The following is a 27,324-nucleotide window of genomic DNA, read 5'->3' on the forward strand; positions in this document are numbered from 1 at the left end:
GTGTAGAGAAAAGGGACCCCTCCTACACGGCTGGTGGGAATGTAAATTGGTGCAACCACTATGGAAAAGAGTACAACATTTCCTTAAAAAACTAAAACTATGGTTACCATCAGAGAAGGCAATGCCACCCCACTCCAGTACTCTTGTCTGGAGAATCCCATGGACGGAGGAGCCTGGTAGGCTGCAGTCCATGGGGTTGCTAAGAGTCGGACACGACTGAGTGACTTCACTTTCACTTTTCACTTTCATGCATTGGAGAAGGAAATGGCAACCCACTCCAGCGTTCTTGCCTGGAGAATCCCCAGGATGGAGGAGCCTGGTGGGCTGCCATCTGTGAGGTCGCACAGAGTCGGACACAACTGAAGTGACTTAGCAGCAGCAGCAGCAGCAGCATGGTTACCATATGACCCTGAAATCCCGTTCCTGGAAACATAACTGTAACTTTAATTAGAAATGATACATGCACACCAATGTTCACAGCAGCACTGCTTACAATAAGTCAGGACATGGAACAGCCTAAGTATTCAGTGTTCATTGACAGATGAATGGATAAAGAAGATGCTCTGCATATATACAAAGATAGAGGGAAAGAGAGAGTCCTAATAGACAATTACTCAGTCATAAGAAAGAATGAAATGATGCCATTTGCAGTATCATGGATGGCCCTATAGATTGTCATACTAAGTGAAGTAAGTCAGACAAAGACAAATATCAAATGATACCATTTATATGTGAAATCTCAAAAACTTATACAGATGAACTTATTTAAAAAACAGAAATAGACTCACAGACACGGAGCGAAATTATGGTTACCAAAGTGGAAGAAAGGATAAATTACAAGTTTGGGATTAACAAACACGCACTTACTGTATATATAAAAGGTAATCAACAAGGACCTACTGTGTATTCTAGGAAACTATATTCAATAACTTGTAATAACCTCTAGTGGAAAAGAATCTGAAAAAGAATATATATACATATATATAATACAAATATATAACTGAATCACTTGCTGTGCGCCTAAAACTAACACAACATTATGTATCAACTATGTGTGCATGTGTGCTAAGTCACTTCAGTCGTATCCAACTCTCTGCGACCCTGTGGATGGTACCTGCCAGGGTCCTTTGTCCATGGGATACTCCAGGCAAGAATACTTGGCAGGCGTGTTCTTTACCACTAGCACGACCTGGGAAACCCAAATCAACTATACTTCAATTTTTAAAAACAGCCTCATTCTCCTTATTTCTGCAAAAGGTAGACCTGCCATTTTCAGAGCTTGGAACCACTCGGTGGCCCCTGCACGGCTGCATCTTGCTGTGCTCCATTCGCTGAGTCTTGGGCTTTCTTAGGCATCCATGGCCGTGTCTTCGGTGTCTGTACACGAGCACAGATGTCTCATGGGGTTGTATCTCCAGCCAAGATCACTCCTCTTTTACTTATATTCTTTCCAGATAGCCCTCTCACCTGTCTCAAACACACCTCCAAACGTCATTATCTCCAGAATTGAACTTTCGAGTCCTTCCAAACCTCTCCCTCCAGAAAACAAAACAGAAACAGGCCTGGTTCTCTTCCAGGGCCTTCATTCAGTGTCTGGCCCTGCTGTCCAGCCATCCAGATACATGAGCGTGAGCGTGACTCCTCTCTCCTGCCCATGTACCATTGCCCATCCTTCACAACCCCTGGAAGGACTGCTCTCTAGCTGTCTCTGGGTTTGCCTTGCTTTTCTGCATTCCTACCACACACTGGTTCTCAGTTCAGTTCAGTCGCTCAGTCGTGTCTGACTCTTTGCGACCCCATGAATCGCAGCACACCAGGCCTCCCTGTCCATCACCAACTCCCGGAGTTCACTCAGACTCACGTCCATCGAGTCAGTGATGCCATCCAGCCATCTCATCCTCGGTCGTCCCCTTCTCCTCCTGCCCCTAATCCCTCCCAGTATCAGAGTCTTTTCCAATGAGTCAACTCTTCACATGAGGTGGCCAAAGTACTGGACTTTCAGCTTTAGCATCATTCCTTCCAAAGAAATCCCAGGGTTGATCTTCAGAATGGACTGGTTGGATCTCCTTGCAGTCCAAGGGACTCTCAAGAGTCTTCTCCAACACCACAGTTCAAAAGCATCAATTCTTCGGCGCTCAGCCTTCTTCACAGTCTAACTCTCACATCCATACATGACCACAGGAAAAACCAAAGCCTTGACTAGACAGACCTTAGTCGGCAAAGTAATGTCTCTGCTTTTGAATATGCTATCTAGTTTGGTCATAACTTTCCTTCCAAGGAGTAAGCGTCTTTTAATTTCATGGCTACAGTCACCATCTGCAGTGATTTTGGAGCCCAAGAAAATAAAGTCTGACACTGTTTCCAATGTTTCCCCATCTATTTCCCATGAAGTGATGGGACCAGATGCCATGATCATAGTTTTCTGAATGTTGAGCTTTAAGCCAACTTGTTCACTCTCCACTTTCACTTTCATCAAGAGGCTTTTTAGTTCCTCTTCACTTTCTGCCATAAGGGTGGTGTTATCTGCATATCTGAGGTGATTGATATTTCTCCCGGCAATCTTGATTCCAGCTTGTGTTTCTTCCAGACCAGTGTTTCTCATGATGTACTCTGCATATAAGTTAAATAAGCAGGGTGACAATGTACAGCCTTGATGTATTCCTTTTCCTATTTGAAACCAGTCTGTTGTTCCATGTCAAGTTCTAACTGTTCCTTCCTGACCTGCATAAAGATTTCTCTCAAGAGGCAGGTCAGGTGGTCTGGTATTCCAATCTCTTTCAGAATTTTCCAGTTTATTGTGAACCACACAGTCAAAGGCTTTGGCATAGTCAATAAAGCAGAAATAGGTGTTTTTCTGGAACTCTCTTGCTTTTTCCATGATCCAGCGGATGTTGGCAATTTGATCTCTGGTTCCTCTGCCTTTTCTAAAACCAGCTTGAACATCAGGAAGTTCACGGTTCATATATTGCTGAAGCCTGGCTTGGAGAATTTTGAGCATTACTTTACTAGTGTGTGAGATGAGTGCAATTGTGTGGTAGTTTGAGCATTCTTTGGCATTGCCTTTGGAATTGGGATGAAAACTGACCTTTTCCAGTCCTGTGGCCTCTGCTGAGTTTTCCAAATTTGCTGACATATTGAGTGCAGCACTTTCACAGCATCGTATTTCAGGATTTGAAAGAGCTCAACTGGAATCTCACATACCAGCAGATTCTTGCTCCCAAGGGGCGAGCAGGCCGTGCTCCACAAGGCTTGGCTCATTTCTCCAACCATGCCTGACATTGCGTTCCCTTTGTTCTCTCTTTCTTCGACCACACTGTGTCCTTCACGGGGCTTCCTCTGGCCACAGGCTAATGTCCTTGTTGAAACTGAGTCCTGCTAAAACCAAGTTCCCTTACTGAGTGAATGACTGATCTCTCTATCCAAAACTTTATTCCTTTTCCTGTCTCATTCCCCTTCAGGATGGAAGAGTGTTAAAGAAAGAGAGGGGATTGAAGCTGATCAGGACTCTTTTGTACCAGGGCCTCCTCTGGTACAAAAGCCCCTCTGTGTCCCCCATTTCTTGTTTATAGGGAGAAAAAGGCTTCAGTTTCCTAAGCCTTCTTTCCTTGAGTTCCAAAGAGCAGGGTCAAGCAGTTAAGGAACAGGACAGTAGAGTGACAGGACTCTAAGTTCCTCAGGGAGGAACAGAGAGAACAATCAGATGCTTATCTTTGAGTTCCTTTGCAGAAACTAAGATCCCCACCTAGTGGAGGGTGGTGACCACATGCTGACCGCAAGCATCAGATCCCACACTGGTTGGAACCAGGAGGTTGATGATTGAGATTTGCAACATCACCCTGGTACCTCACTACCAACCAACCGGAAGAATGTCCGTGAACTGATCCTGCATTCTATGACCCTTGCCCTTAACACTGTCTTTATAAACTGTTGCCTGAATGCCACTGGGGAGTTTGGGTCTTTTGAGCATGGTACTCTGCAAACAATCCTGTCCTTTGCGACAAACACCCGTCGTGAGAGTTTGGCTTCCTGCCTCACGGGCACACGAGCCCTTGCTCTGTAATGTGGTCTGTAAGATACCGCCTTTTCTGTTACCCCTGCTTGGTTAGCCTCTGCTCATCCTTCAGATCTCTGCCCAAGCATCACTTCCTTCCCCCAGCACCCTTTTAGCTGGTCTGCTCAGGTCGTTCTGTCATTCAGTCACTAGGTTGTCTCTGACTCTTTGTGACCCCATGGACTGCAGCACGCCAGGCTTCCCTGTCCTTCACTGTCTCCCAGAATTTGCTCAAATTCATGTCCATTGAGTTGGTTGCTATCTAAGCATCTCATCCTCTGCCTTTCCCTTCTCCTTTTGCCTTCACTCTTTCCCAGCAGCTGGAAATGAAAGATGGCACCTACTAGACTCTCTTGCAGCTAGTGTTTCTGCAGCTGTCCCCAGACTCATAGCAGACATATCCACGGGAGACTTGGGCAGACCAGCATAAGGTAGGAGTGTGCAGCTACCAGCAGGGCAGCACGTACATGAGGTTCTTCCAGAGTGGCCGGGTGGCACTTTTGCTGTCCAGTGCCAGAGAGGCTAAGGGGTAGGTGGCGCTGATAAGGGTGATCCTGGTAGAAAAATTCCATGGTATGGCTGGACATTTTCCTTGGTTGTGACATCCCAGACTGCTTTATTCCTGATGCCGTTCAGCATCCAAGTCTTGTTCTTTGCCCTTCTTGAAGGTCTTAAGAGCTACCAAATACACTGTAATAAGCCCCTTCTAGAATATTCTATCCCTAGAATTGATTGTGTGCTCTGCAACTAAAAACACTGGCACAAGAGCCATCAGGGTCAAGACGCTATTTAAAGCCGTGGGACTGGATAAAAGCCGCTGAACAACGTCATCGGAGTCCATGAATTCAATTACATTGCCTACATGTGAAGTTACATGAGGAAAAAAAAATTTAAGAACTTAGAACTTGACTTGCTCCTTTATCTTCTTTCATCTGAGTAGTCATCAAATACTGTATGTTTCCCCATCCAAAGCATTTGCATCCAATAGTTGTCCATGAACTTACTACTATAAGCCACATCTATATCTCTTCCTACCTGAATCATTGCAATGCCCTCCAGATCCCTCTCTCTAGTCCTTCCTGCAAGTGGTCATCAGATTGGTCTTATTTATGCCCCTTCTATCCTGCCAATCTTTTGCAAATGAAATAATAAAAGCTTTCCTATCTCCTAGACTATGAAGTCTAGATTTCTTTTTAAAATTTATTTTTCATTGAAGGACAGTTGAATTCACTCATTTCATTGAAGTATCGTATACAGTGCTGTATTATTGCTGTACAGCAAAGTGACTCAGTTATACATATATACACATATTCTTTTCCATTATGGTTTACCATAGGATACTGAATATAGTTCCCTATGCTATACAGGAGGACTTTGTCGTTTATCCATTCTATATGCACCGGTTTGCATCTGTTAATCCCAAACTCCCAATCTAAGCCTCTCCCACCCCCTTCCCCCTTGGCAGCCACCAGTCTATTCTCAGTGTCTCTGCTTCTGCTTCACTGATAGGTTCCTTTGTGTCATATATTAGATTCCACGAGTAAGCGATGTCACTAAACTCTTTGCAACCCCGTAGACTGCAGCATGCCAGGCTTCCCAGTCCTCCACAATCTCCCAGAGTTTGCTCAAACTCATGTCCATTGAGTCAATGATACCTACCATCTAACCATCTCACTCTCTGTCACCTGCTTCTCCTCCTGACATCAATCTTTCCCCAGCATCAGGGTCTTTCCAGTGAGTTGGCTCTTTGCATCAGGTGGCCAAAGTATTGGAACTTCAGCTTCAGCATCAGTCCTTCCAATGAATATTCCAGGTTGAGGGTTTGATCTCCTTGCTGTCCAAGGGACTCTCAAGAGTCTTCTCCACCACCACAGTCTCCTAGGAATGACTAGGAGACTTTTTTTTTTTTTTCTAATCAGTCAAAAGTGAGAGGAAGCTAAGGGGTGGGGCTTCTGGATAAGCTATGGTTTTCCAGATAAAAATGGACAGAGTTAGTTGACATACTTTTCATTCTTAGCCCTTCCCTTTTCTTTTCATCTGGACCACAAACAATGCCTGGAGGTGCTACTGCCATCTTTTATGATTGGCATAAAAAGTGTTAAACGGTAAGTTTCAGAAAAAAGTAAAATCATGACTCAAATCAGATATAAAAATGAACATATGTTGAAGATTTTATTGAACTCATGAGTGAACTAAGCAGATGTTGTTTGGTTCTGAGAAGCACAGATTCATATGGAGGAAAGGAAAGGAATGCTGAAATGAATGGAAAATGGAGGTAAATGAGGTTTTCCACAGGGTGGGAGGCAAGACATTTGAACCCCTCCCTTACAGGGCAGAATCTGCTTAGTTATAGATTAAGAACTCTGCGTGGCTATTAGTTACCTACAGTTAGAGCTGTGAAATAGCTGTGTGCATCTGATCAGGTGGAAGGTTATGCGAGGGTAACAGGTAGGAAGGCTAGGGGTCTCCAAGCAGAGGAAATAAATTGCAAGTGTCAGACATTTTTTTTCACTTTTTAATACAAAATTAAAAGGAGGCTTCTTTCGAATTCTGTGTTGTCATGACAACACCTGCTTCTGCCTGAACTTAATTTTTCTCAAACCTTGAGCGGACCAATGCAGTTTCCCTCATAAAATGTTCTCTTAAGCTATGTTAATATAACTATACATTTGCTTGGAAATTTGCCTTTCTTTAAGATTCATGTCGATTGTTTTATGGCTGGGGATGACTCACCTTGTGCCAATGCTATCTCAAAGTGAATGTCGTGGGAGGGGGGCCCGATGCAACTCTCTCGGTTTTGAGGTGATTCTTTATCATTGCAGGTGATTCTCCTGCCATGCAGGAGACCCCGGTTCGATTCCTGGGTCGGGAAGATCCCCTGGAGAAGGGATAGTCTACCCACTCCAGTATTGGGCTTCCCTTGTGGCTCAGCTGGGAAAGAATCTGCCTGCAATGCAGGAGATCTGGGTTTGATCCCTGAGTTGGGAAGATCCCCTGGGGAATGAAAAGGCTACCCACTCCAGTATTCTGGCTTGGAGAATTCCATGGACTGTATAATTCAGGGGAGTTGCAAAGAGTCGGACACAACTGAGCGACTTTCACTTTCACTTTATCTGATTAGAAACTTGCTACCAGATATATAACTCCTTGCTAAAAACTAGCAAAAGGGGCACTCTTTCTGTCCCCTTCTGATATCTATGTCAGAAGCTTCCTCTTATTCCTTTTATACTTTAATAAAACTTTATTACACAAAAGCTTTGAGTAGTCAAGCCTCAACTCTGGCCCCAGATCGAAATTCTCTTCTCTGAATATCACAAATCCTGGCATAGCTCACAGCTCGCAGCCACAGCCTTTCATACTGGGAGTTCATCTGGGATCTTTAAGACAGGTAAGGATGCTTGGAGCTCTAGTTCTTTGGTCTCCTATTATACACATTTTCTGCTGTACTTTACTAACTTTATGGTGCGCCTGTCTGTGAAAGTGGCATCAAAGAGACATGGAATTGACCATGAAGCAAGTGTTGAGCCCTGCTTTGCAGTTCTGTGATGCCTCGTAATGACTAAAGGCAGCCCCACAAGGGGAGCCTTGTTGGGGGTTTATACCAACCTGCTGATGCCAAGAGGCATCCAACATCCCCGCAAGGGGAGCGGCCAGAAATGGGCAAAGCATGTGGACTGAATTTTCCTTTCTCAGTCAACGTTTCCTGGTCTCTTTGACCATTTCATAACTACCTTGGAAATTGAAACTACTAACCTAATCTGCTGAATCATAAACTTTCAAGGGACTTGTGATCTATGCTGTTACTATGCACTTTGACTTAGATCCCAAGCTTAGATTGATAGTCAGGAAGTGCCTGCTGCTGCTGCTGCTGCTGCTAAGTCCACTTCAGTTGTGTCTGACTCTGTGCAACCCCATAGACAGCACCCCATCAGGCTCCCCCGTCCCTGGGATCCTCCAGGCAAAAACACTGGAGTGGGTTGCCATTTCCTTCTCCAATGCATGAAAGTGAAAAGTGAAAGTGAAGTCACTCAGTCATGTCCGACTCTTAGCAACCCCAGGGACTGCAGCCTACCAGGCTCCTCCGTCCATGGGATTTTCCAGGCAAGAGTACTGGAGTGGGGTGCCATTTCCTTCTCCAATGCATGAAAATGAAAAGTGAAAGTGAAGTCACTCAGTCATGTCCGACTCTTAGCAACCCCAGGGACTGCAGCCTACCAGGCTCCTCCGTCCATGGAATTTTTCAGGCAAGAGTATTGGAGTAGGGTGCCATTGCCTTTTCTTCAGGAAGCGCCTTAGCCTAGTTGAGATTTACAACAGGAGCACGTTCGGAAGCTAGGTGGAGCTCTAGCTCCAAGACCATCTTTCAGGCTAAAAGTTATTCAGATTGGAAGTACAGCAGGTTTCTTCCTTTGGTAACACTAGCTCTTAGTGGACCAGAGAAGGCTCTCCAGTGGCTTTTGTCTCAACTCCTTAGATATTCTTTCTGTTGAATCTGTGGGAATGAACTGGAAGGACTGGCCCTAATAACTTGAAGACAAAAATCACTTTTTCCTCACTGGCTGGGCCGTCACCATCTCTTTTGCTATCACTTATACAGGTGTGGTGATGCTCGGAAGGGACATCTTGGCTTTATGTTGGCCCCCTTATGATTTACCAGTCTTATTGTGGTCAGGAATAGACTGAGGACTGCACAAGAATCCAGGAGATGAATGTTTCTCCTGGCAGTCTTAGCTTGGGAAGCATTCTGGAAGGTTACTCTGATTGCACCCTGGGTGACATCAGAGGCAGGCAAAGGTTTTAATGGTGAGGAATTGGACAGCAATCTGGGATACCATCAAGTCTATCCCTGATGGATCTCCACCCCACCTCGGTGGTAGAATAGGGAGGGATGATGATGGGACAGCTGCGCTGGTAAGGGACAGGTTAGCTCTGGCCAGGGAAGGACGCTTAGGTGGAAGACCTGTCTCCACCCCCATCTAGAGCAGGGAGGGATGCTTCTGGTGGAAAAGGGCAAAGGCACTGGATGCTGCTTTTTTCTCTCTTACAGATGGGAGTTAACAATTTCAGCCTTACTCCTTTGAATTGTATCCTGAAAACCTGGGATAGATTCGATCCCCAGAGCTTAAAGAAGACATGCTGATCTTCCTATGTGATACTGCATGACTGTGGTATTCACTGGAGGATGGCGAACAGTGGCTGGTTGGAGGGTCTTTTAACTATAACACTGTTTTACACTTTCTAATAGGACCTGAGATCCATCTTCCCAGCCCATGTTTCCTGAGCATCAGGGTAACTCTCTTATCGGACCTCTCCATACCTTTTTACAGCTTCTATCATTTCTAAGGATGAAGGAAATTATATATTCCCAATAAGATGGGAACAAAGCTCCCTGTCCACCTGCTTCTTTTCTCTGCTTCTTCCACTTTCTTCTCATCCAGCCAAGATGATGAATAAAAAGACCACATCTCCAAACAGCAGTGAAACTGAAAACCTGCAAGACCAAAGTCTGAATCATCACTCAAATTCCCCCCAAATTTTAGTTTATAACCACTCAGAAATTTCCATTTATAAATAGAAAAAATCAAGAATGAAGTTATTTTCTTTTAAAATACATCTTTCATCTATGAAAAAATTAGTTAAGTACATAATTTAACCCAATGCATGTATATTGTTCTGATCCGAACAACTATAAATAAAGCTGAACTGCCAAAACTTCCTGTTTGGTTTTTTTTGTTGTTGTTTTTTCTAGGAAGAACTGATAACATTTAGTGTTAAATCTCATGGTCATGCAAAGAATGTTTAAGGATTTTCTGGTTTTATTCTATCAGAAGTAAGACCAGTTATGCAGAAGTCCCCTGATTCTTCATCACCACAAAACCTGTAGCAACCAAAATGCATACACAATTTAAGAAGAATTCTTCATCTCAAGAAACTGCAGTTGAAGTCACTAAATGTCAGTATGAGTAATAACAGAAAGGAGGCAGATTAGTAAAGAATAGTCAGAACAAGAAAAGTTGAATGTCAGTATGAGTAATAACAGAAAGGAGGCAGATTAGTAAAGAATAGCCAGAACAAGAAAAGTTGAATTATTGAACAAAGAGAATATGCATTTTAGTTTTGACAGATATGCTATGTGTGTGCTCTATGCTTAGTCGTGTCCAACTCTTGTGATCCCATGGACTGTAGCCCGCCAGGCTCCTCTGTCCATGGGATTTTCCAGGCAAGAATACTGGAGTGGGTTGCCATTTCCTCCTCCAGGGGATCTTCCCCAATACAGGAATCAAATCTGTGTCTCTTGCCTTGGTAGACAGATTCTTTACCATCTGAGCCACCAGTCTCAGCTAATTGCCCTCTTAAGAGTTGTACCAACATAACCTTCCACAAGGAAGGTATGAAGATTGCTGTTTCTACATAGCCTTGTCATCACAGCATGTTATCCATCTTTTTCAGTCTGAGAGGTAAAAAGTGAAATTTTGGTATAGTTTCTAAAACTGTATTTCTTCTTTAAATTTTTGGCTGCACTGGTTCTTTGTTGCTGCATGTGGGCTTAGTTCCTCCATGTCATGTGGGATCTTAGTTCCCTGATCAGTGATCAACCCACATTCCCTGCACTGAAAGGCAAGTTCTTAACCACTGGACCACAAAGGAAGTCCCTGGGTGTAGTTTTAACTTATATTTAGTGTCTCATCATGAACGAGATGAGTAGTTTTTTGCATATTTACAAAGCATTTCTATTTCCTTTTCAGTGAATCATATTTTAGTAGCTTTTGCCCAGTTTTCTGCTTTGGTCTTTTTCTTATCAAATTGTGAGAGTTCTTGAAGTATGGTTTTGAAATGGAAGGCAACATTTCCCCCCGTTTTGCTGTTTGTCTTTGGCCTTAACTAAGAAATCGATTTGGCCCAAGGTGAAGAACTTTAATTTCAAAGATTTCTAAGTGTTCGTGTACTCAAAGGAGGTTGTAGAGCCACAAGACTCTTATTCAGAAAGACACAGAAATCAGCCAGCTTCCTAAGAAGCACTGCTAGGCCAGCGGACAACATCTGCAGGTCACAGGAGGAAAAAAGGGGGACCAGAAGTTGCTCTGTGGTGCGGGCAGAGTCCTCCCCGTGGGGTCAGGAAAACAGCACACAGGGCCTCTTTGGGAACATGTTGTTCAGCCGCTCAGTCGTGTCTGACTCTTTGTGACCCCATGGACTGCAGCATGCCAGGCTTCCCTGTCCATCATCAACTCCTGAAGTTTGCTCAAACTCACGTCCATGGAGTGGGTGATGCCACCCAACCATTTTATCCTCTGTTGCCCTTTTCTCCTCCTGCCAGCATCAGGGTCTTTTCCAATGAGTTGGCTCTCTTCCCATCAGGTGGCCAAAGTATTGGAACTTCAGCTTCAGCATCAGTCCTTCCAATGAATATTCAGGACTGATTTCCTCTAGGATGGACTGGTTTGATCTCCTTGCACACATTTCTCTCCCCTAAAATGGACTTAGGCACACATCCCACCCAAGGCTTCTTCCCCCAGGGGCAGAAGGGCACCAGGAGGAGGGGTCATGCTTCCCTCTCCTTGTGGAGTGTGTCAGAGAGTTTGCAAAGCCCCTTTCAGACAGTCTGCAGCTCCTGGAGTAATTCTAGACACAACACTTTGTTTCAGGGAATGTTTGTGCAGGGGCAAACGGGAGGGTGGGGTACTGATATTATCTTCCCAGGTGAGGTGGAGGCTGGGCAGCTTGCCTAGATCCCCAGGGCTGAAGCCAGTTGCCACGTGCAGGGCCCAGGACAGTGCTAGAGAAGGTCCCAGGATGGGCCTTGGATTTGGTTAATGTGCTGCCCAAGCGAGCTGGGGCCTTGGGTTTGGAATGGAAGAACCAACAGTCTCATCCGAGCGAGAAGTTTCTGGGCTCTGCCATGGGCTCTATCTTGCCTTCCCATTCTTCGATTCGGTCCTACCGAAGGCGGATCTAACCATCTCTGGAAGCTATGCTATGACCTGTGCTCAACCAGCGGGCTTTGAGCTCCATTAGTTCCAGACAAGCCTGTCTTATGTCCTCCCCTAGACACAGGACACAGGCGTCAGGCCAGGGGCTTAGATGACTGAGTACAGGGGTGGGCAAAGCGCTTCGGGAGCAGGCCGATTGCCAGAGGTCCTGTCAGCAATAGCATGTGGAGACAGGGTCAGCAGGGCCAGCAAAACCAGCAGAGAAGTACGAGGGCAAGGGGCCGGGAAGTTCACCAAAGCGGAGGCCTGGGCCGAGTGATGCACGGAGGGATGAAAAGCTGGACTTTTAGAGGGGTCATCATGTTAGACCCAGTCCGGGGGTGGGATGGGGGTTGGGGGGCGGGGGCGGACCCAGCTGCACTAAGTCCAGACTTTCCCGCCGTGGGGGGAGAAGGGGCTTGCTCCAAGGTGCTCTGGCCTCTTTCGAGGATTCTGAAGGAATGAAGCCAAGCTCAATTTCCTCAGAAGTCAGGTAAACTTGGCCGGGACAGCGGCCCCGCCCAACACCGCCTTGGTCCTCACGGGCGGTCCCCAGGGTTGCGGGCTGAGTCTTCCCGCCAGCCCCGCCCCCGACCCCCGGAAAGTCCCCCGGGCGGTCAACGCCCAGGCTCCTTCTCGCTCTCCTCTCTGCCCCGCCCACATCCGATCGCCCCAGGCTCTAGCCCCGCCCCTTGCCCAGCCCCGCCCACCCTTGCCCCGCCCTTCCGCCTCGCCCCCCCTCGCCCCGCCTCTCACCCCAGCTGCGCCCCATCCGTGTCCAGCTCTCCCGCCTTAGCCCCGCCCACAGCCTACCCACAACCCCGCCCGGCCCCCTCTTAGCCCCGCCCATACCCCTGCTTCTCGGCCTCGCGGGGACGGGGCGGGGCGGCCCGGCGGCGGCGGCGGCCTCGGCGGCGGGGGCGGGGCCGGCCTCACCCGGAATGAAAATAAACGGCGGCCGCAGCCGCATCCGGGCACTCGGCGGGTCGCGGCTGGCGCAGCTGTGGCGCAGGTGAGGAGATGGCGGCCGAGCGTCCGGTCCTTGACCCGGGTGTCAGCCGCGCCGCCCGGCGCCCTAGTTCCCCCCAGGCGTGACCCCGACGCCGACCCCGCCCGGGCAGCGGCGGAGGTGGGCGCCCTGCGCGGAGACTCGGCCGGGACCGGGGGCGGCGGGTCGGGGCTTCTGGACGCACCGGGCCCTTCGCCCGGCCCTGGGTTTGCTCTGGGCTGACGCGGGTGGTGGGTATTTAAAACGAGAGATTGAAATGTTTTTGGAGGGAGGCAGAGAAACATATGTATATGTTAAAATTACTCACTGGCCATACAAAAAGCTTGAATCGTAACATTGTTACGCCATTTGGGATTTATTTGCAATCAAAGACAGATTTTCTTTTCCTGTTTAATGAGAAAACGCGGTTTATTTTCTCCAGCCCTGACGATCAGATTCTGTATGTTTCTCAACGTCTTCCCACACTCTCATTTTTTAATAGAAGATTCTTGTAATAGTGTAAGAGGGAAAAGTACTGTATTTTGAATAAGTATATGTGTGTTTGTATATGTTTGAAAACCTCTGGATAAAGGCAGCGTAGATCGATTTATTTAAAAAATGAAAGCGAAATGTTACAGGAATGATTTATACCCTTTCACTTTCGGTTTACAGCATGGGTATTAATGAATTTCTGCTTTTTGACGGGGACTGTGACACGGAACATTGTGTAGCAAGCCTGAAACTTTCAGTTTTCCAATTAACGTTGAAAACTGACTTATTAAACCGTTTCCCTTTTGATTTGAGTTAAAATACATATCCTCGTTTTTTTTGTTGTTGTTGTTGCCCATGAGTGGTTTTGTAAGTTTTAAGACAATGGTTTAATCTTTTTTTCAAACATTAAGTGGTGGACTGGAGACCCTCCTTGCTGTGTATTTGCTGGTGGGCGGAGTGTGGACGAGGAGAAGGCAATGGCACCCCACTCCAGTACTCTTGCCTGGAAAATCCCATGGATGGAGAAGCCTGGTAGGCTGCAGTCCATGGGGTCACTAGGAGTCAGACACGACTGAACAACATAACTTTCACTTTTCACTTTCCTGCATTGGAGAAGGAAATGGCAACCCACTCCAGTATTCTCGCCTGGAGAATCCTAGGGACGGGGGAGCCTGGTGGGCTGCGGTCTATGGAGTCGCACAGAGTCGGACACGACTGAAGCGACTTAGCAGCAGCAGCAGCAGCAGCAGGAGTGTGGGCCACACACTAGGTTTAGGAAATCCTTTGAGACTTCCGCTTGGTAGTTACTTGGATTACAGAGGGCTGTGCATTCAGCCTTCTAAAATGGCTTGGCTTCCCTGAATGGCCCTTGAAATGGTTACCACCCCCTCACAAGTGATACTTAATTGGGAATTTCTGAACATTTGTGAGCGGGGCTTCCCCTGTGGCTCTGTGGTAAAGAATCCGCCTCCCGGTGCAGGAGACGCAGGAGATGTGGGTTTGATCCCTGGGTCAGAAACATCCCTTGGAGGAGGAAATGGCAACCCATTCCAGAATTCCTGCCTGGAAAATTACATGGACAGAGGGGCCTGGCAGACTACAGTCCAATTTTATGTGTGAGAAGCAGTTTATTAGTGCTTGAAAAACTGGGGTTCTTTCTTAGGTTACCTGGATGCATACATCCCCCTCTTTGATCTGTTTTCCCCTTTTTCCCTTCTCCCCCCTATCCTGATTACCCTCTTTCTTGCCCCCAAATTGATATAAAGTGGATTTGAACTTTCTTTTTAAAGTACTTGCTTACAGAATACACTAAAGTTGTCAAACTTGATTTAGAAATCAGGTGAATTGAATTTGAGGAGTGTGGAATACAGGCCCTGAATAGGAAAAAGTTGCTCATCTAGGTTATGTTAAGTCTTACCTACTTTTTCACTCTCTGGAACATGTCTCCATCCTTCAGGGGCTACTAACCTTTGATTTTGGTCACTGCTCATCTGACTTGGGTGCACTGCCCCATCAGCTGTTTCACTCTCTGGCAGCCTCACCCACCTTTGAGATGCTAGTGCTAGTGAAGGAGGCGTGAAAGACTCCACTGCTGTGTGAGCGCAGGACAGAGAAGCAGCAGGGACTTCGCAGAGGCGGTAGAACGCAGTGATCCAGTGTTGCGGGCACAAGTCCCAGGACTAGTTATGGCGCTGCCTAATCTTTCATCCTTGAGTGAGTCCTTTTACAGACTTGGGCTGTGGCTTTTCGTGTGTAAGATGATGACCCGGCCAGTATTGATTTGAATAGGATGAGTAGATCTGCTTTTATGCTTCTATCAGAAAATATCATGCAAAACTTCTCTAGCACTGTAAACACTAAAGTTTTAGCTTAATTCTCTTATTTTTAAAAATATTTGTTTATTTTGGTGGGCCCAGGCCTTAGTTGTGGCATCCAGAGACTTTGTGTGGCATGTGGGCTCTGGTTCCCTGACCAGGGATGGAACCCAGCCCCCCTGCATTGGAAGCACAGAGTCATAACTCTGGACCACCAGAAAAATCCCTAAATTTTCAATTTTAAAATTTCAGATATAGAAAATGTATATTATTGATAGTTCATGGTTCAAGCTAGCTCTTCTTTATATTTACCTGCCAGGGTGATTGCTCTTTTGTGTTAAAATAGCCAACATACAGAGCCACTGTATTTTGGTAAATTCTTTACCACAGAGCCACTGTGTTGAGTTGTTTAAGTTTGCTGCTTTAAGGATCTATCTTTCTTATTTTATCTTTCCTCTTAGAGAGTGATAGCAGTTAAGAAATAGAACAGGCTTCCCTGGTGGCTCAGTGGTAAAGGATCCGCCTGCCAATGCAGGAGATGTGGGTTCAATCCCTGGGTCAAGAAGATTCCCCTGGAGAAGGCAATGGCAGCCCACCCCAGTGTTCTTGCCTGGGAAATCCCATGGACAGAGGAGCCTGGTGGGCTACAGTCCATGGGGTCGCAAAGGATTTGGAGATGACTTAGCTATCTAAAGGGCTTCCCTTGTAGCTCACTCGGTAAAGAATCTGCATGCGGTGCAGGAGACCTGTGTTCGATCCCTGGGCTGGGGAGATCCCCTGGAGAAGGAAATGGCAGCCCACTCCAGTACCATTGCTTGGAAAATCTCATGGACAGAGGAGCCTGGTGGGCTGGAGTCCATGGAGTCGCAAAGAGTCAGGCACGACTGAGCGACTAACACACTTAACACTTAGCTATCCAAAACACACAACACACCCAATAAATAGAAAAATTACTTACTTACTACATATTAGCAACTTTGAAACATGTATTCTTATGTAACATATATAATGGATATATGATACATATTTCCTTCTGTGTGTAATATACTTATCTTTTAGAGAATTTTGCTGCTGCTGCTGCCAAGTTGCTTCAGTCGTGTTTGACTCTGTACGACCCCATAGACCACAGCCTACCAGGCTCCTCTGTCCATGGGATTTTCCAGGCAAGAGTACTGGAGTGGGGTGCCATTAGAGAAGTTTGCAGCTAGTTAAAACCTAGTCTAAAGTACTTTAAACTGGACAGGGAGGAATGGAGGAGACCTCTTGCTTACCCAACAGTGTATTGAGTAACTTATAGACATTTTGAAATGTAGTGCAGAGTATCATTGATGTACTGTTTTGCTTTCAAGGATGGCACAAAAGAAATATCTCCAATCAAAATTGACCCAATTTTTAAGGGAAGACAAAATCCAACTTTGGAAGCCTCCATATACAGATGAAAATAAAGAAGTTGGCTTGGCATTGAAGGTATTTCTCTTTTAAGATGTTGTTAATTAGCAGTGTTGTAAGTCTCCTTGGTAAGTAAGATTCTGAAGTCACCAGAAATTGCCAGGCACAAACAGGTAGGCTTTCGGCATAACCAGAAACAATGGTGATAAACAGGCTCCCATGTTTTACTAGCAGTTGGCAAGCTTATTTTTGTTTAAGATTTTATTTATATGAGAATGTTTATCTGATGGTTTTGGCGTGTGCCGTTTCTAGTGCTTCACAGTGTTACCTAAGATGATTAACTGGGTGTTCGTGCTGGTGGGGGCAGCGCCAGAGGCAGAAGGTTCGGGTGCAGCGTGTTCCGGGCTGGTGTTTGGGCCGTTCTCTGCCCTCCTGGTTAGTGCGCTCAGCTGCAGAACACTGTTCCCCTCTCTAGCTTTGTTTGCGCTATTGGCTCTGTTCATTTTTCCAAAACACATTTTCCTAATAATTGTACCTCAGTTTTTTATGGTCTCATCAAAAATGGCCTCACTTTTCCTAAGTGAAATTTCTAGAGACTGAGGTTGGCTTGCCTTTCTAAGCTGAGGAACGTTATAATAATTTCTGAGTGAAATCTCACTATGTTGGAATGTCCTAGAACGTACTCCTCTTGTTTTCTCAGTCTGAGTGTATTTTGGTAAACAGTGTAACCTCTGTGAGGGAGTAAGGGTTGTCAGGAGGGCATCGCATTGTCCTGTTCTGTGACACAGTGATGCACTTGGGAGGTGACCGCTGTGTCAGGGTCTTGGAGTTCTCTCTCCTTTTCCTGACAGGACCCCCCTCCCTTTTTTTTTCTTTTCAATTTTTGCAGACCTTTTCTTCTGAATTTGCTTGTTACAATCTCTTGGCTTGGGAACTAGGTGGGGCTGTGACTTCTGTCCCCAGCTCCTGGCACAGAGCTCCTAACACCCTTGGAATTCCCGAGTGGTGAGGCTGATAAAAGGGACAAGAGAATAAGGGAAACCATCAGCTGCTGCTGCAGTATGCTAATTTAGAAACAGCAATGGTTTGGTACCGGGAGAATCACTGTGGACGTAGCGAGAAGTGACTGGATTCTGGATATATTTCCAAGTAGAGCCAGCAGATTTTGCAGGCTTGCTCAAACTCATGTCCATCGAGTCAGTGATTCCATCCAACCATCTCATCCTCTGTTGTCCCCTTCTCCCACCTTCAATCTTTCCCAGCATCAGGGTCTTTTCCAATGAGTCAGCTCTTCGAATAAGGTGGCCAGAGTATTGGAGTTTCAGCTTCAGCATCAGTCCTTCCAATGAATACTCAGGACTGGTTTCCTTTAGGATTGACTGATTGGATCTCCTTGCAGTCCAAGGGACTCTCAAGAGTCTTCTCCAACACCACAGTTCAAAAGCATCAATTCTTCAGCACTCGGCTTTCTTTCCAGCTCTCACATCCATACACAACTATTGAAAAAACCATAGCTTTGACTAGACGGGACCTTTGTTGGCAAAGGAATGTCTTTGCTTTTTAATATGCTGTCTAGGTTGGTTATAAGTTTTCTTCCAAGGAGTAAGCATCTTTTAATTTCATAGCTGCAGTCACCATCTACAATGATTTTGGAGCCCAAAACAATAAAGTCTGTCACTGTTTCCATTGTTTTCCCATCTATTTGCCATGAAGTGATGAGACCAGATGTCATGATCTTAGTTTTATGAATGTTGAGTTTTAAGCCAACTTTTTCACTCTCCTCTTTCACTTTCATCAAGAGGCTGTTTAGTTTTTCTTCTATTTCTGCCATAAGGGTGGTGTCATCTGCATGTCTGAGGTTATTGATATTTCTCCCAGCAGTCTTGATTCCAGCTTGTGCTTCATCTAGCCTGGCACTTTGCATGATATACTTTGCATACAAGTTAAATAAACAGTGTGACAATATACAGCCTTGATGTACTCCTTTCCCAGTTTGGAACCAGTCTGTTGTTCCATGTCCAGTTCTAACTGTTGCTTCTTGACCTGCATACAGATTTCTCAGGAGTCAGGTAAGGTGGTCTGGTATTCCCATCTTTTAAGAATTTTCCATAGCTTGTTGTGATCCACACAGTCAAAGGCTTTGGCATAGTCAATAAAACAGAAGTAGATGTTTTTCTGGAGAAGGCAATGGCAACCTACTCCAGTACTCTTGCCTGGAAAATCCCATGGACGGAGGAGCCTGGTGGGCTGCAGTCCATGGGGTCGCTAGAGTGGGACAAGACTAAGCGACTTCACTTTCACTTTTCACTTTCATGCACTGGAGAAGGAAATGGCAACCCACTCCAGTGTTCTTGCCTGGAGAATCACAGGGACGGGGAGCCTGGTGGCCTGCCATCTATAGGGTCGCACAGAGTCGGACATGACTGAAGTGACGCAGCAGCAGCAGCAGCAGCAGCAGCAGATGTTTTTCTGGAACTCTCTGCTTTTTGGATGATCCAACAGATGTTGGCAATTTGATCTCTGGTTCCTCTGGCTTTTCTAAATACAGAGAACATCTGTAAGTTCTCGGTTCACATACTGCTGAAGCCTAGCTTGGAGAATTTTGAGCATTACTTTGCTAGTATGTGAGATGAGTGCAATTGTGCCATAGTTTGAACATTCTTTGGCATTGCCTTTCTTTGGAATTAGAATGAAAGCTGACCTTTTCCAGTCCTGTGGCCGCTGCTGAGTTTTCCAAATTTGCTGGCATATTGAGTACAACACTTTAACAGCATAATCTTTTAGGATTTGAAATAAATCAACTGAAATTCTGTCACCTCCACTAGCTTTTTTCGTAGTGATGCTGCCTAAGGCCCACTTGACTTCACATTCCAGGATGTCTGGCTCTAGGTGAGTGATCACACCATTGTGATTATCCACGTCATGAAGATAATTTTTGTATAGTTCTGTGTATTCTTGCCATCTCTTTTTATATCTTCTGCTTCTGTTAGGTCCATACCATTTCTGTCCTTTATTGTGCCCATCTTTGCATGAAATGTTCGCTTGGTATCTTTAAGTTTCTTGAAAGTGAAAGTGAAGTCGCTCAGTGGAATCCGACTCTTTGCAACCCCATGGACTGTAGCCTACCACACTCCTCCGTCCATGGGATTTTCCAGGCAAGAGTACTGGCGTGGGTTGCCATTTCCTTCTCCAGAGGATCTTCCCGACCCAGGGGTTAAACCTGGGTCTCCCACGTTGTAGGCAGACGCTTTACCATCTGAGCCACCAGGGAAGTAATATTTTTTGATGAGATGTCTATCCCATTCTATTGTTTTCCACTGTTTCTTTGCATTGATCACTGAGGAAGGCTTTCTTATCTCTCCTAGCTATTCTTTATAACTCTACATTCAAATGGGTATATCGTCCCTTTTCTCCTTTGCTTTTCGCTTCTCTTCTTTTCACAGCTATTTGTAAGGCCTCCTCAGACAACCATTTTGCTTTTTTGCATTTGTTTTTCTTGGGGATGGTCGTGATCACTGCCTACTGTCAGGCACTCTGTCTGTCAGATCTAATCCCTTGAATCTGTTTGTCACTTCCACTGTATAACTGTAAGGGATTTGATTTAGGTCATACCTGAGTAGTCTAGCGGTTTTCCCTACTTTCTTCAATTTCAGTCTGAATTTGGCAATAAGGAGTTCATGATCTGACCCACAGTCAGCTCCTGGTCTTGTTTTTGCTGACTGTATAGAGCTTCTCCATCTTTGGCTTCAAAGAATATAATCAATCTGATCTTGGTGTTGACCATCTGGTGATGTCCATGTGTAGAGTCTTCTCTTGTGTTGTTGGAAGAGGGTGTTTGCTATGACCAGTATGTTCTCTTGGCAAAACTGTTAGCCTTTGCCCTGCTTCATTCTGTACTCCAAGGCCAAATTTGCCTGTTAACCCCAGGTATCTCTTGACTTCCTGTTTTTGCATTCCAGTCCCCTATAAAGAAAAGGACATCTTTTTTGGGTGTTAGTTCTAAAAGGTCTTGTAGGTCTTCATAGAACTGTTCAACTTCAGCTTTTTCAGCATTACTGGTTGGGGCATAGACTTGGATTAGTGTGATATTGAATGGTTTGCCTTGGAAATGAACAGAGATCATTCTGTTTTTGAGATGGCATACAATTACTGCATTTCGGACTCTTTTGTTGACTGTGAGGGCTACTCCATTTTTTCTAAGGGATTCTTGCCCACGGTAGTAGATATAATGGTCATCTGAGTTAAATTCACCCATTCCTGTCCATCTTAGTTCACTGATTCCTAAAATGTCGACATTCACTCTTGTCATCTCCTGTTTGACCACTGCCAATTTACCTTGATTTGTGGACCTAACATTCCAGGTTCCTATGCAATATTGCTCTTTACAGCATCGGACTTTACTTCCATCGCCAGACCGAGTGCTTAGTTTTGGGCCAAACAAGTCTGAGAGTTCAAGGTCGGGAGCTCGGCCAGAGATATTCTGGAGAGAGTTGGTGGTGTATAGGTGTGGCTTGAAGCAGTGAGCCTGGCTGACATTACTAACCAAACAAGTAGAGGAAGGAAAGGTGTCTGAAGGCTGAGTCCTGGGTCACTTCGGTGTTTATAGAGTTTAGAGAGATGACAGGAGCCAGGGAGAAGGGGCGGCGAAGGAGCAGTCGAGGTGGAAGGAAGGAGGAGAGGGTGTAGAAACCAAGTGAGGAGGCTGGAGAGTCCACTGTGTCCACAGCTGCTGCTAGGTCAATTTCAGGTAATTGAGGAAGGGGCTTGGTGAGGTGGAGACACTGAGCAGTTTTGACAAGAACTTCAGAATGTCTGTGTGGAAGCCGACTGGCAGAGAGTAGAGATTTAGAGGGGTTGGAGATGTTGAATGTTGATTGCTCCTGTTCAGTTTTTTAATTTTCTAATTTACAAAAGGATTCACTGAAGGATTCCTTTAAATTTGCCTTTCCTCTCGTATAAATATCTTTAACAGACCCTGACCACTTAAAGGCTGAGGGGTAAGGGAATGCTGACATGTGGGAGCCAGTGCACTGAAGACAGCTCATAATTGAAAGCGAAACCTGTTTTATTAGGGCTATAATTAGCATCCTCGAGAAGGCCCTCTGTCCCACGGGAAAATTACCCCTGTTGAGTCAGGCAAGCATAGGTACCCTGGTGACCTGGCCTGTGCTCTCCTGCCCAGAGGGAACTCCCTGGTTGCTTAGCTGGGTTCCGACCAGAGGAGGGAGCCTGGGCTCTGAGGTCAAGGTGTGCAGGCGCAGCTCTGCCGCTGCCTGTGGGCCTCAGCGAGTTGCGGGAGATCTCTGGTCCCACTGTCATCACTTACGAAATGGGGGCCGTGGTACCTCCATGATCCAGTTGCTCTGAGTGTCTGAGAGAATATGTGTTCAGCACCTGGCTGATGTTTATTAGATGTAAGTACTGATGTTAATGGGCTTCCCTGGTATCTCAGCTGGCATAAAATCTGCCTGTAGTGCAGGAGACCTTGGTTCCATCCCTGGGTTGGGAAGAAGATCCCCTGGAGGAGGATACCACTCGAGTGTTCTTGCCTGGAGAATCCCTATGGACAGAGGAGCCTGGCAGGCTACAGTCCATGGGGTCACAAAGAGACATGACTGAGCGACTAAGCACAGCACAAAGGTGATGGGGACTTTCAGAACAGGGCTACTTGCCTACAAGACCAAACTTTGATTAGAAGCATGGAACTTTCAGTCCCACCCTCCTCCAGCCTCTGGGAGGCCAGAGCGCAGAGGAGATCACACTGGTCAGCAGTGGTCAGTGATTCAGTCAATCATGTCCATATAATGGAGCCTCCGTAAAAACCCTGAAATGACAGATTGCGGGAGCTTCCAGATGGGCAGACACGTCTGTTGGCCAGAGAGGAGCACACCCACAGGGAGCAAAGTCCTCTGGTCCTGTACTCTGGACCCTTCCAGGCTCTGCCATGCCTGCATCTCCATCTGGGTGTTCATTCGTTCTCTTTATAATAAATTTTAAAAATAAGGAGAGCATTTTTCCGAGTTCTGTGGTGTGTGTTCTAGCAAATTGCCAAACCTGAAGGGGCAGGGCTTGTAGGAACTGTCAGCTGTGTAGCCCAGTCAGACAGAAGTGTGGGTAACCTGGGGACCTGCTTACCTGCTGCCTGAAATGAGGGCAGACCTGTTTGATTGAGCCCTTAGCCTCTGGTGTCTGCCTCTGATTCACTAACTCCGTCCTTCGTGACAGAGTTGAATTGAATTGTAGGATATCCAGTTGGTGTCAGAATTGATTGGTGTCAAAAGGGGTAAAAAAAACCTTCACAAGGTAATTATATTCATGTTTTCTAGAGAATTATAGAAAGTTTTTTTGAAGTATTTTTATTGAAAAGGCTTCTGTGTTTTCCAGGAATTAAAAACAATGTATATTCTTGGTTTGTTGAAAAAAGCTGTATATATATAATTAACTACAAAAATGATAGTGTGTTTTCAAAAATACATTATACATATCACCAATATTGGTGTTTTCTTCAGTCATTTCCTATGTGATTGTTTATTTAAAGTGTATTATAAATAGGTTTATATTAATTTTTTAAAAAGATATTCTGATCTGCTTTGTAACTTTTATATATCAAGAACATCTCTCTTATTAGAAATACATACTTAGACCATCATCTAACCTGAGTTGTTCTCACAAATTGGAAAAGTTAGAAGCTTTTCTGTTTTCTTGTTTCTTGCCCACACTCTGCAGTGGTGAATAGTTCAGTATTCCTTAAGGTAGTTTCGTATTGATGTATACTGCAGTCACGTAAGTTGCAGCCTACCTTTCTTTTCCCCCAGCATAATCCCAACTAGTCTCACTTTATCTAGGGAGTCCATTTTCCTACCCTTCGTTTTTATTTTTTCCTGGATCCTCTAAGCTCTGTGCTTCTCAAGATGTCAAGCCACTGTCTAGATTTCACTGTAACGGGGTGAATGCTGCTCGTCAGTTCTTTTGCCTTATATTCTTGTGTGCACTGATGTGTATTTTACTTTTTTGAGTTAGTACTATATTGATCTGTGTGTTTTTTGGTTTTCGGGTTTTTTTTTTTTTCAATTTTTCTTCATAGGACCTTGCTAAGAAGTACTCTGACAAGCTAGAATGTTGTGAAAATGAAGTAGAAAAGGTAATGGAAGAAATACGTTGCAAAGCAGTCGAGCGTGGCACAGGAAATGAGCACTATAAAACAACAGGAATTGCCACAATTGAGGTCTTTCTACCTCCACGGGTAAAAAAGGTGAGTAGGTTCCCCAGACTTACATAGTTATGCATGCTCAGTTACCTTGGCGACGCGATTGAAGAAATAGTGAGTTCTTTCTTTTTGAAGTTGCAGTCCAAAGATAAAATTCTTTTAAGTTATTTTACATATTGAACATTAATAAACCTAAAAGTTAATTTTATGGATTCTTAAAACCGGAACATCTAAAAGGTAGTGTGGGCTCCAGGCATTACAGAGCTGTGCATCACTTTCTTGCCTTTTCTAGACTTTAAACAAACGTTTAGCAAAAATGGGGAATAAAAGATTACTTCAGGTTTTCTGAAACTGTAGGCAGTAAGACACATCACGCAGGATTTCATCTTTCTTTCTCTTTGCTGGTGGAGCCAGAGCACAGTCAGCTGAGTGCCCAGGCAGGCACTCAGGAGTGTCCCTGGCACGTCCTCAGGAGTTGAAGTCCAGAAGTGTCACAGAGGCAGGGCGCCCAGAGGGGGCTGCCCCGTAGGACTGATCAGGGTTCGTTATTCTTAGAAGAAATGAAAATAAGTGTGTATCAGAATTACCCTGTGACCCAGCTGTTTTACTTCAAGAGAAGTGAAAACTGTACAAAAACTGTACCAGAGCACTCGCAGCTGTGTTCACAGTGGACTAAAGGTGGAAACACCCTAATGCCTGCTGGTGGACAAACGGGGTGCACCCGTAAAGTGAGTTATCCAGCCATGAAAGGAGCGAAGCGCCACTCCAAAGCGCCGTGAAAGAAGCCAGACACAAAAGACCACATACTGTGTAGTTCCACTTCTGTGAAACATCTAGAATAGCAGATCCATAGAGAAAGAACATATATTCATAGCTGTCTGGGGTGGGAAGCGGGAGGGATTAGGAGGATAGGGCATGTTTGGTGAGGAGGTGGCAAAAATGCTCTGAAATTTTATTATGGTAACAGTCGTACAACTCTGTAAACATACCAGAAATCTCAACTCTTATACTTTAAACAGGGAACTTTAAGATATGCAAGTTACATCCCTATAAAGCTGTTAAAAATTTCTAGGAAGAATAAAGAACTTGATGAGAAAAAGGACGTTATATATGTATCTGCCTCAGAATACCAGTTCATGAGTTTAAAAGGCAGTATGTATATACAGACTCCTCTCTGTGGGGTCACACAGAGTCGGACACGACTGAAGTGACTTAGCAGCAGCTACTAGTACCAAGTACCTGGGAAAGCAGACCGCTGATCAGAAAGCTGATTGGTGAGTGTGGAATCCGAGCAGATGACCTGCACGGTCTCGTCCTTGGTGGCCCTAGTGAGTCCATATTTCCTTCTGAAGCCCCGTCATTGGGGAAGGGGAGGTGCCAAAAGCTGTCCTGCCGCTCCCTTCTCTGTGGCTGCGGAGGGTGCCTACCAAGGTGGTCCTGGCGCCGAGGTTGTGGGTGGGTCCTCATGGAGCAGAACAGGACCTGCCCTGCCCCCAGCAGACCTCCCCCCAGAGGCGGAAGCCCGGCCTGTGAGAAACACTGCTGCCCCTGCAAGGACTTCTGGGTCACAGGCGGGTTTTGTTCAGTAGCTTCCTGCCTGGCACATGTCCTTTTAGTCCTTAACCAGAGAGACCTGCGTGTTTTTACATCGTCTGATATCAACTTGTCTGGTTTTATAGGCAGAGTAATAGTTCCCAAAAGTGTCAAGTTCAAGTGCATTTTGTCTTATTTTTATACAGGATAGGAAAAGCTTGTTGGAGACCCGCCTGCACATCACTGGCAGAGAACTGAGGTCTAAGTAAGTATCTGTGTGCCTGTGGCCCAGGGGCGCTCAGCTCCCTTACACCCACTCGTTTGGTCTCGTCTCCCGGTGGAGGGGAAACTGAGGCTTTGAGGCTAAAGGGCTTGTTCAGGCTCACAATGGCATTTAAGGGCAAAGCCAGGACTTGTACCAGTCTCCTTTACTTCCCAGTGTGACTTGAGAGCAGGTGGGAACCCTGGATGCGTGTACTTGGTCCATGTTTGAATCAGTAAGTGATAAAAAATAGGAGGCAGCCTGATACTGGCCAAATCATTAGTTTTGAATTTTATGCTTTAATGCATCAATGGCTTGCTGTGATGTTCAGTGAAGTAGTTTGACCAGTCTCAGGCTGTTGGCCCATCTGTAAAAAGGAAAAAAATACCGGCCCGTTACATTCTAGTGAGAACCTGACTTTTGAGACCTGGTCAGATCTCCTTGAACATTTCTCAGTGGTAAGTGTTTTGATTGCCTCCAGGGCTAGGTAGTCTGTGCTTCCCCAGCTGATTTTCCTCATTTTCTTCTTTGGCCTGCATCAGGGCCGTTAGGGCTGGGTTCAGGAAGCCTCGTCCACTCGGCACACAGTGAGCGGTATATGAACAACTGCCCCGTTAGGGGCTCCTGCAGGGAGACCACAGGAGGTGTCGGGGATGGGTATTCTCCTCTCCTGCAGCTGGGGCCCTCCTGTTCAAACGGATACATAGCACCAGTGGTCTGTGCTTCACGAGGAACCAAGCAGTAAAACAGATGGTTCACAAAAGGACATGGTCTCTGACGCAATTTCAAATAGCCATCTAGTAAGCTCGCAATGTCTGTGCATCAGCAGTTTGGAACACTGGGCGTTTCTGAGAAGAATACCTAAAATAGCTGTCACGGTGAGAGTCTGTTCAGTGGGTAATACGCAACAAATTGGGTCAGCTATGATTCTCTGGTTTATTTTACAGAATAGCAGAAACCTTTGGATTTCAAGAAAATTACATCAAAATTGTCATAAATAAGAAACAACTTCAACTAGGTATGTCACAGCACAGTATGCAGCATTTTTGAAATCAAGTTACTAGAGAAATGTCGACTTTATCTTTCCCCCCCACTCTTCCTCTATTCAAAAATTTGGGGTGGCTTTATTGTATATATAATGTAAAGGAGTTATTTTAGAGTTTGATGCTCAGTGGAGGTCTGATGGGATGCTGCAGGATGGAAGTCTGGGTGTGCTGCAGGGAGAGGGCACTCCCGCTCTGAGTGAGCACGGCAGGAGCTGTGGCGGGGAGCACTGCTGCAGAGAGCCTCAGGCAGAGCTCTGTCGTGTGAACTTGAGGGATTCGAGCGGTCTGGCGTATCTTGAGTGTGGACGATGAGGAGAGACTAGTGCTTCTTCAGGATGGAGAAGCAGGCAGAGGCCACGTGGTAAAGCTAATAGTGGTGGTTTTAACCAAGGGTGATTTTGCCATGCAGGGAACATTTGGCAGTATCTGGAGACAGGTGGCACTAGTGGTAAAGAATCTGCCTGCCAGTGCCAATGCAGGAGATGTCAGAGACGCAGGTTTGATTCCTGAGTCAGGAAGATCCATGGAGAAGGAAGTGGCAGCCCACTCCAGTACTCTTCCTGGAGAATTCC

At 45.7% G+C, this 27,324-nt stretch overlaps 1 protein-coding gene across 5 annotated transcripts in view; it reads left to right on the forward strand.

Annotated features, from left to right (window-relative positions):
- Positions 1–12,997: 12,997 nt before the first annotated feature.
- NUB1 (negative regulator of ubiquitin like proteins 1) overlaps positions 12,998–27,324 on the forward strand; it is a 36,357-nt gene continuing 22,030 nt past the window's right edge. For 3 of the 5 annotated variants that reach the window (XM_004008176.5, XM_012177367.4, XM_027969027.2), the window contains exons 1-5: positions 12,998–13,033; positions 16,665–16,782; positions 23,789–23,956; positions 25,651–25,709; positions 26,654–26,724. In XM_004008176.5, the coding sequence (XP_004008225.1) occupies positions 16,666–16,782; positions 23,789–23,956; positions 25,651–25,709; positions 26,654–26,724 (415 nt within the window). In that variant the 5' untranslated portion in view covers positions 12,998–13,033; position 16,665. Of the gene's footprint in view, positions 15,215–16,664; positions 16,783–23,788; positions 23,957–25,650; positions 25,710–26,653; positions 26,725–27,324 lie in introns of all 5 variants that reach the window. The other 2 variants (XM_015095450.3, XM_060415208.1) reach the window with 2 other exon arrangements.

The sequence above is a fragment of the Ovis aries genome, chromosome 4, assembly GCF_016772045.2.
Source record: "Ovis aries strain OAR_USU_Benz2616 breed Rambouillet chromosome 4, ARS-UI_Ramb_v3.0, whole genome shotgun sequence".
NCBI classification, from domain to species: domain Eukaryota; kingdom Metazoa; phylum Chordata; class Mammalia; order Artiodactyla; family Bovidae; genus Ovis; species Ovis aries.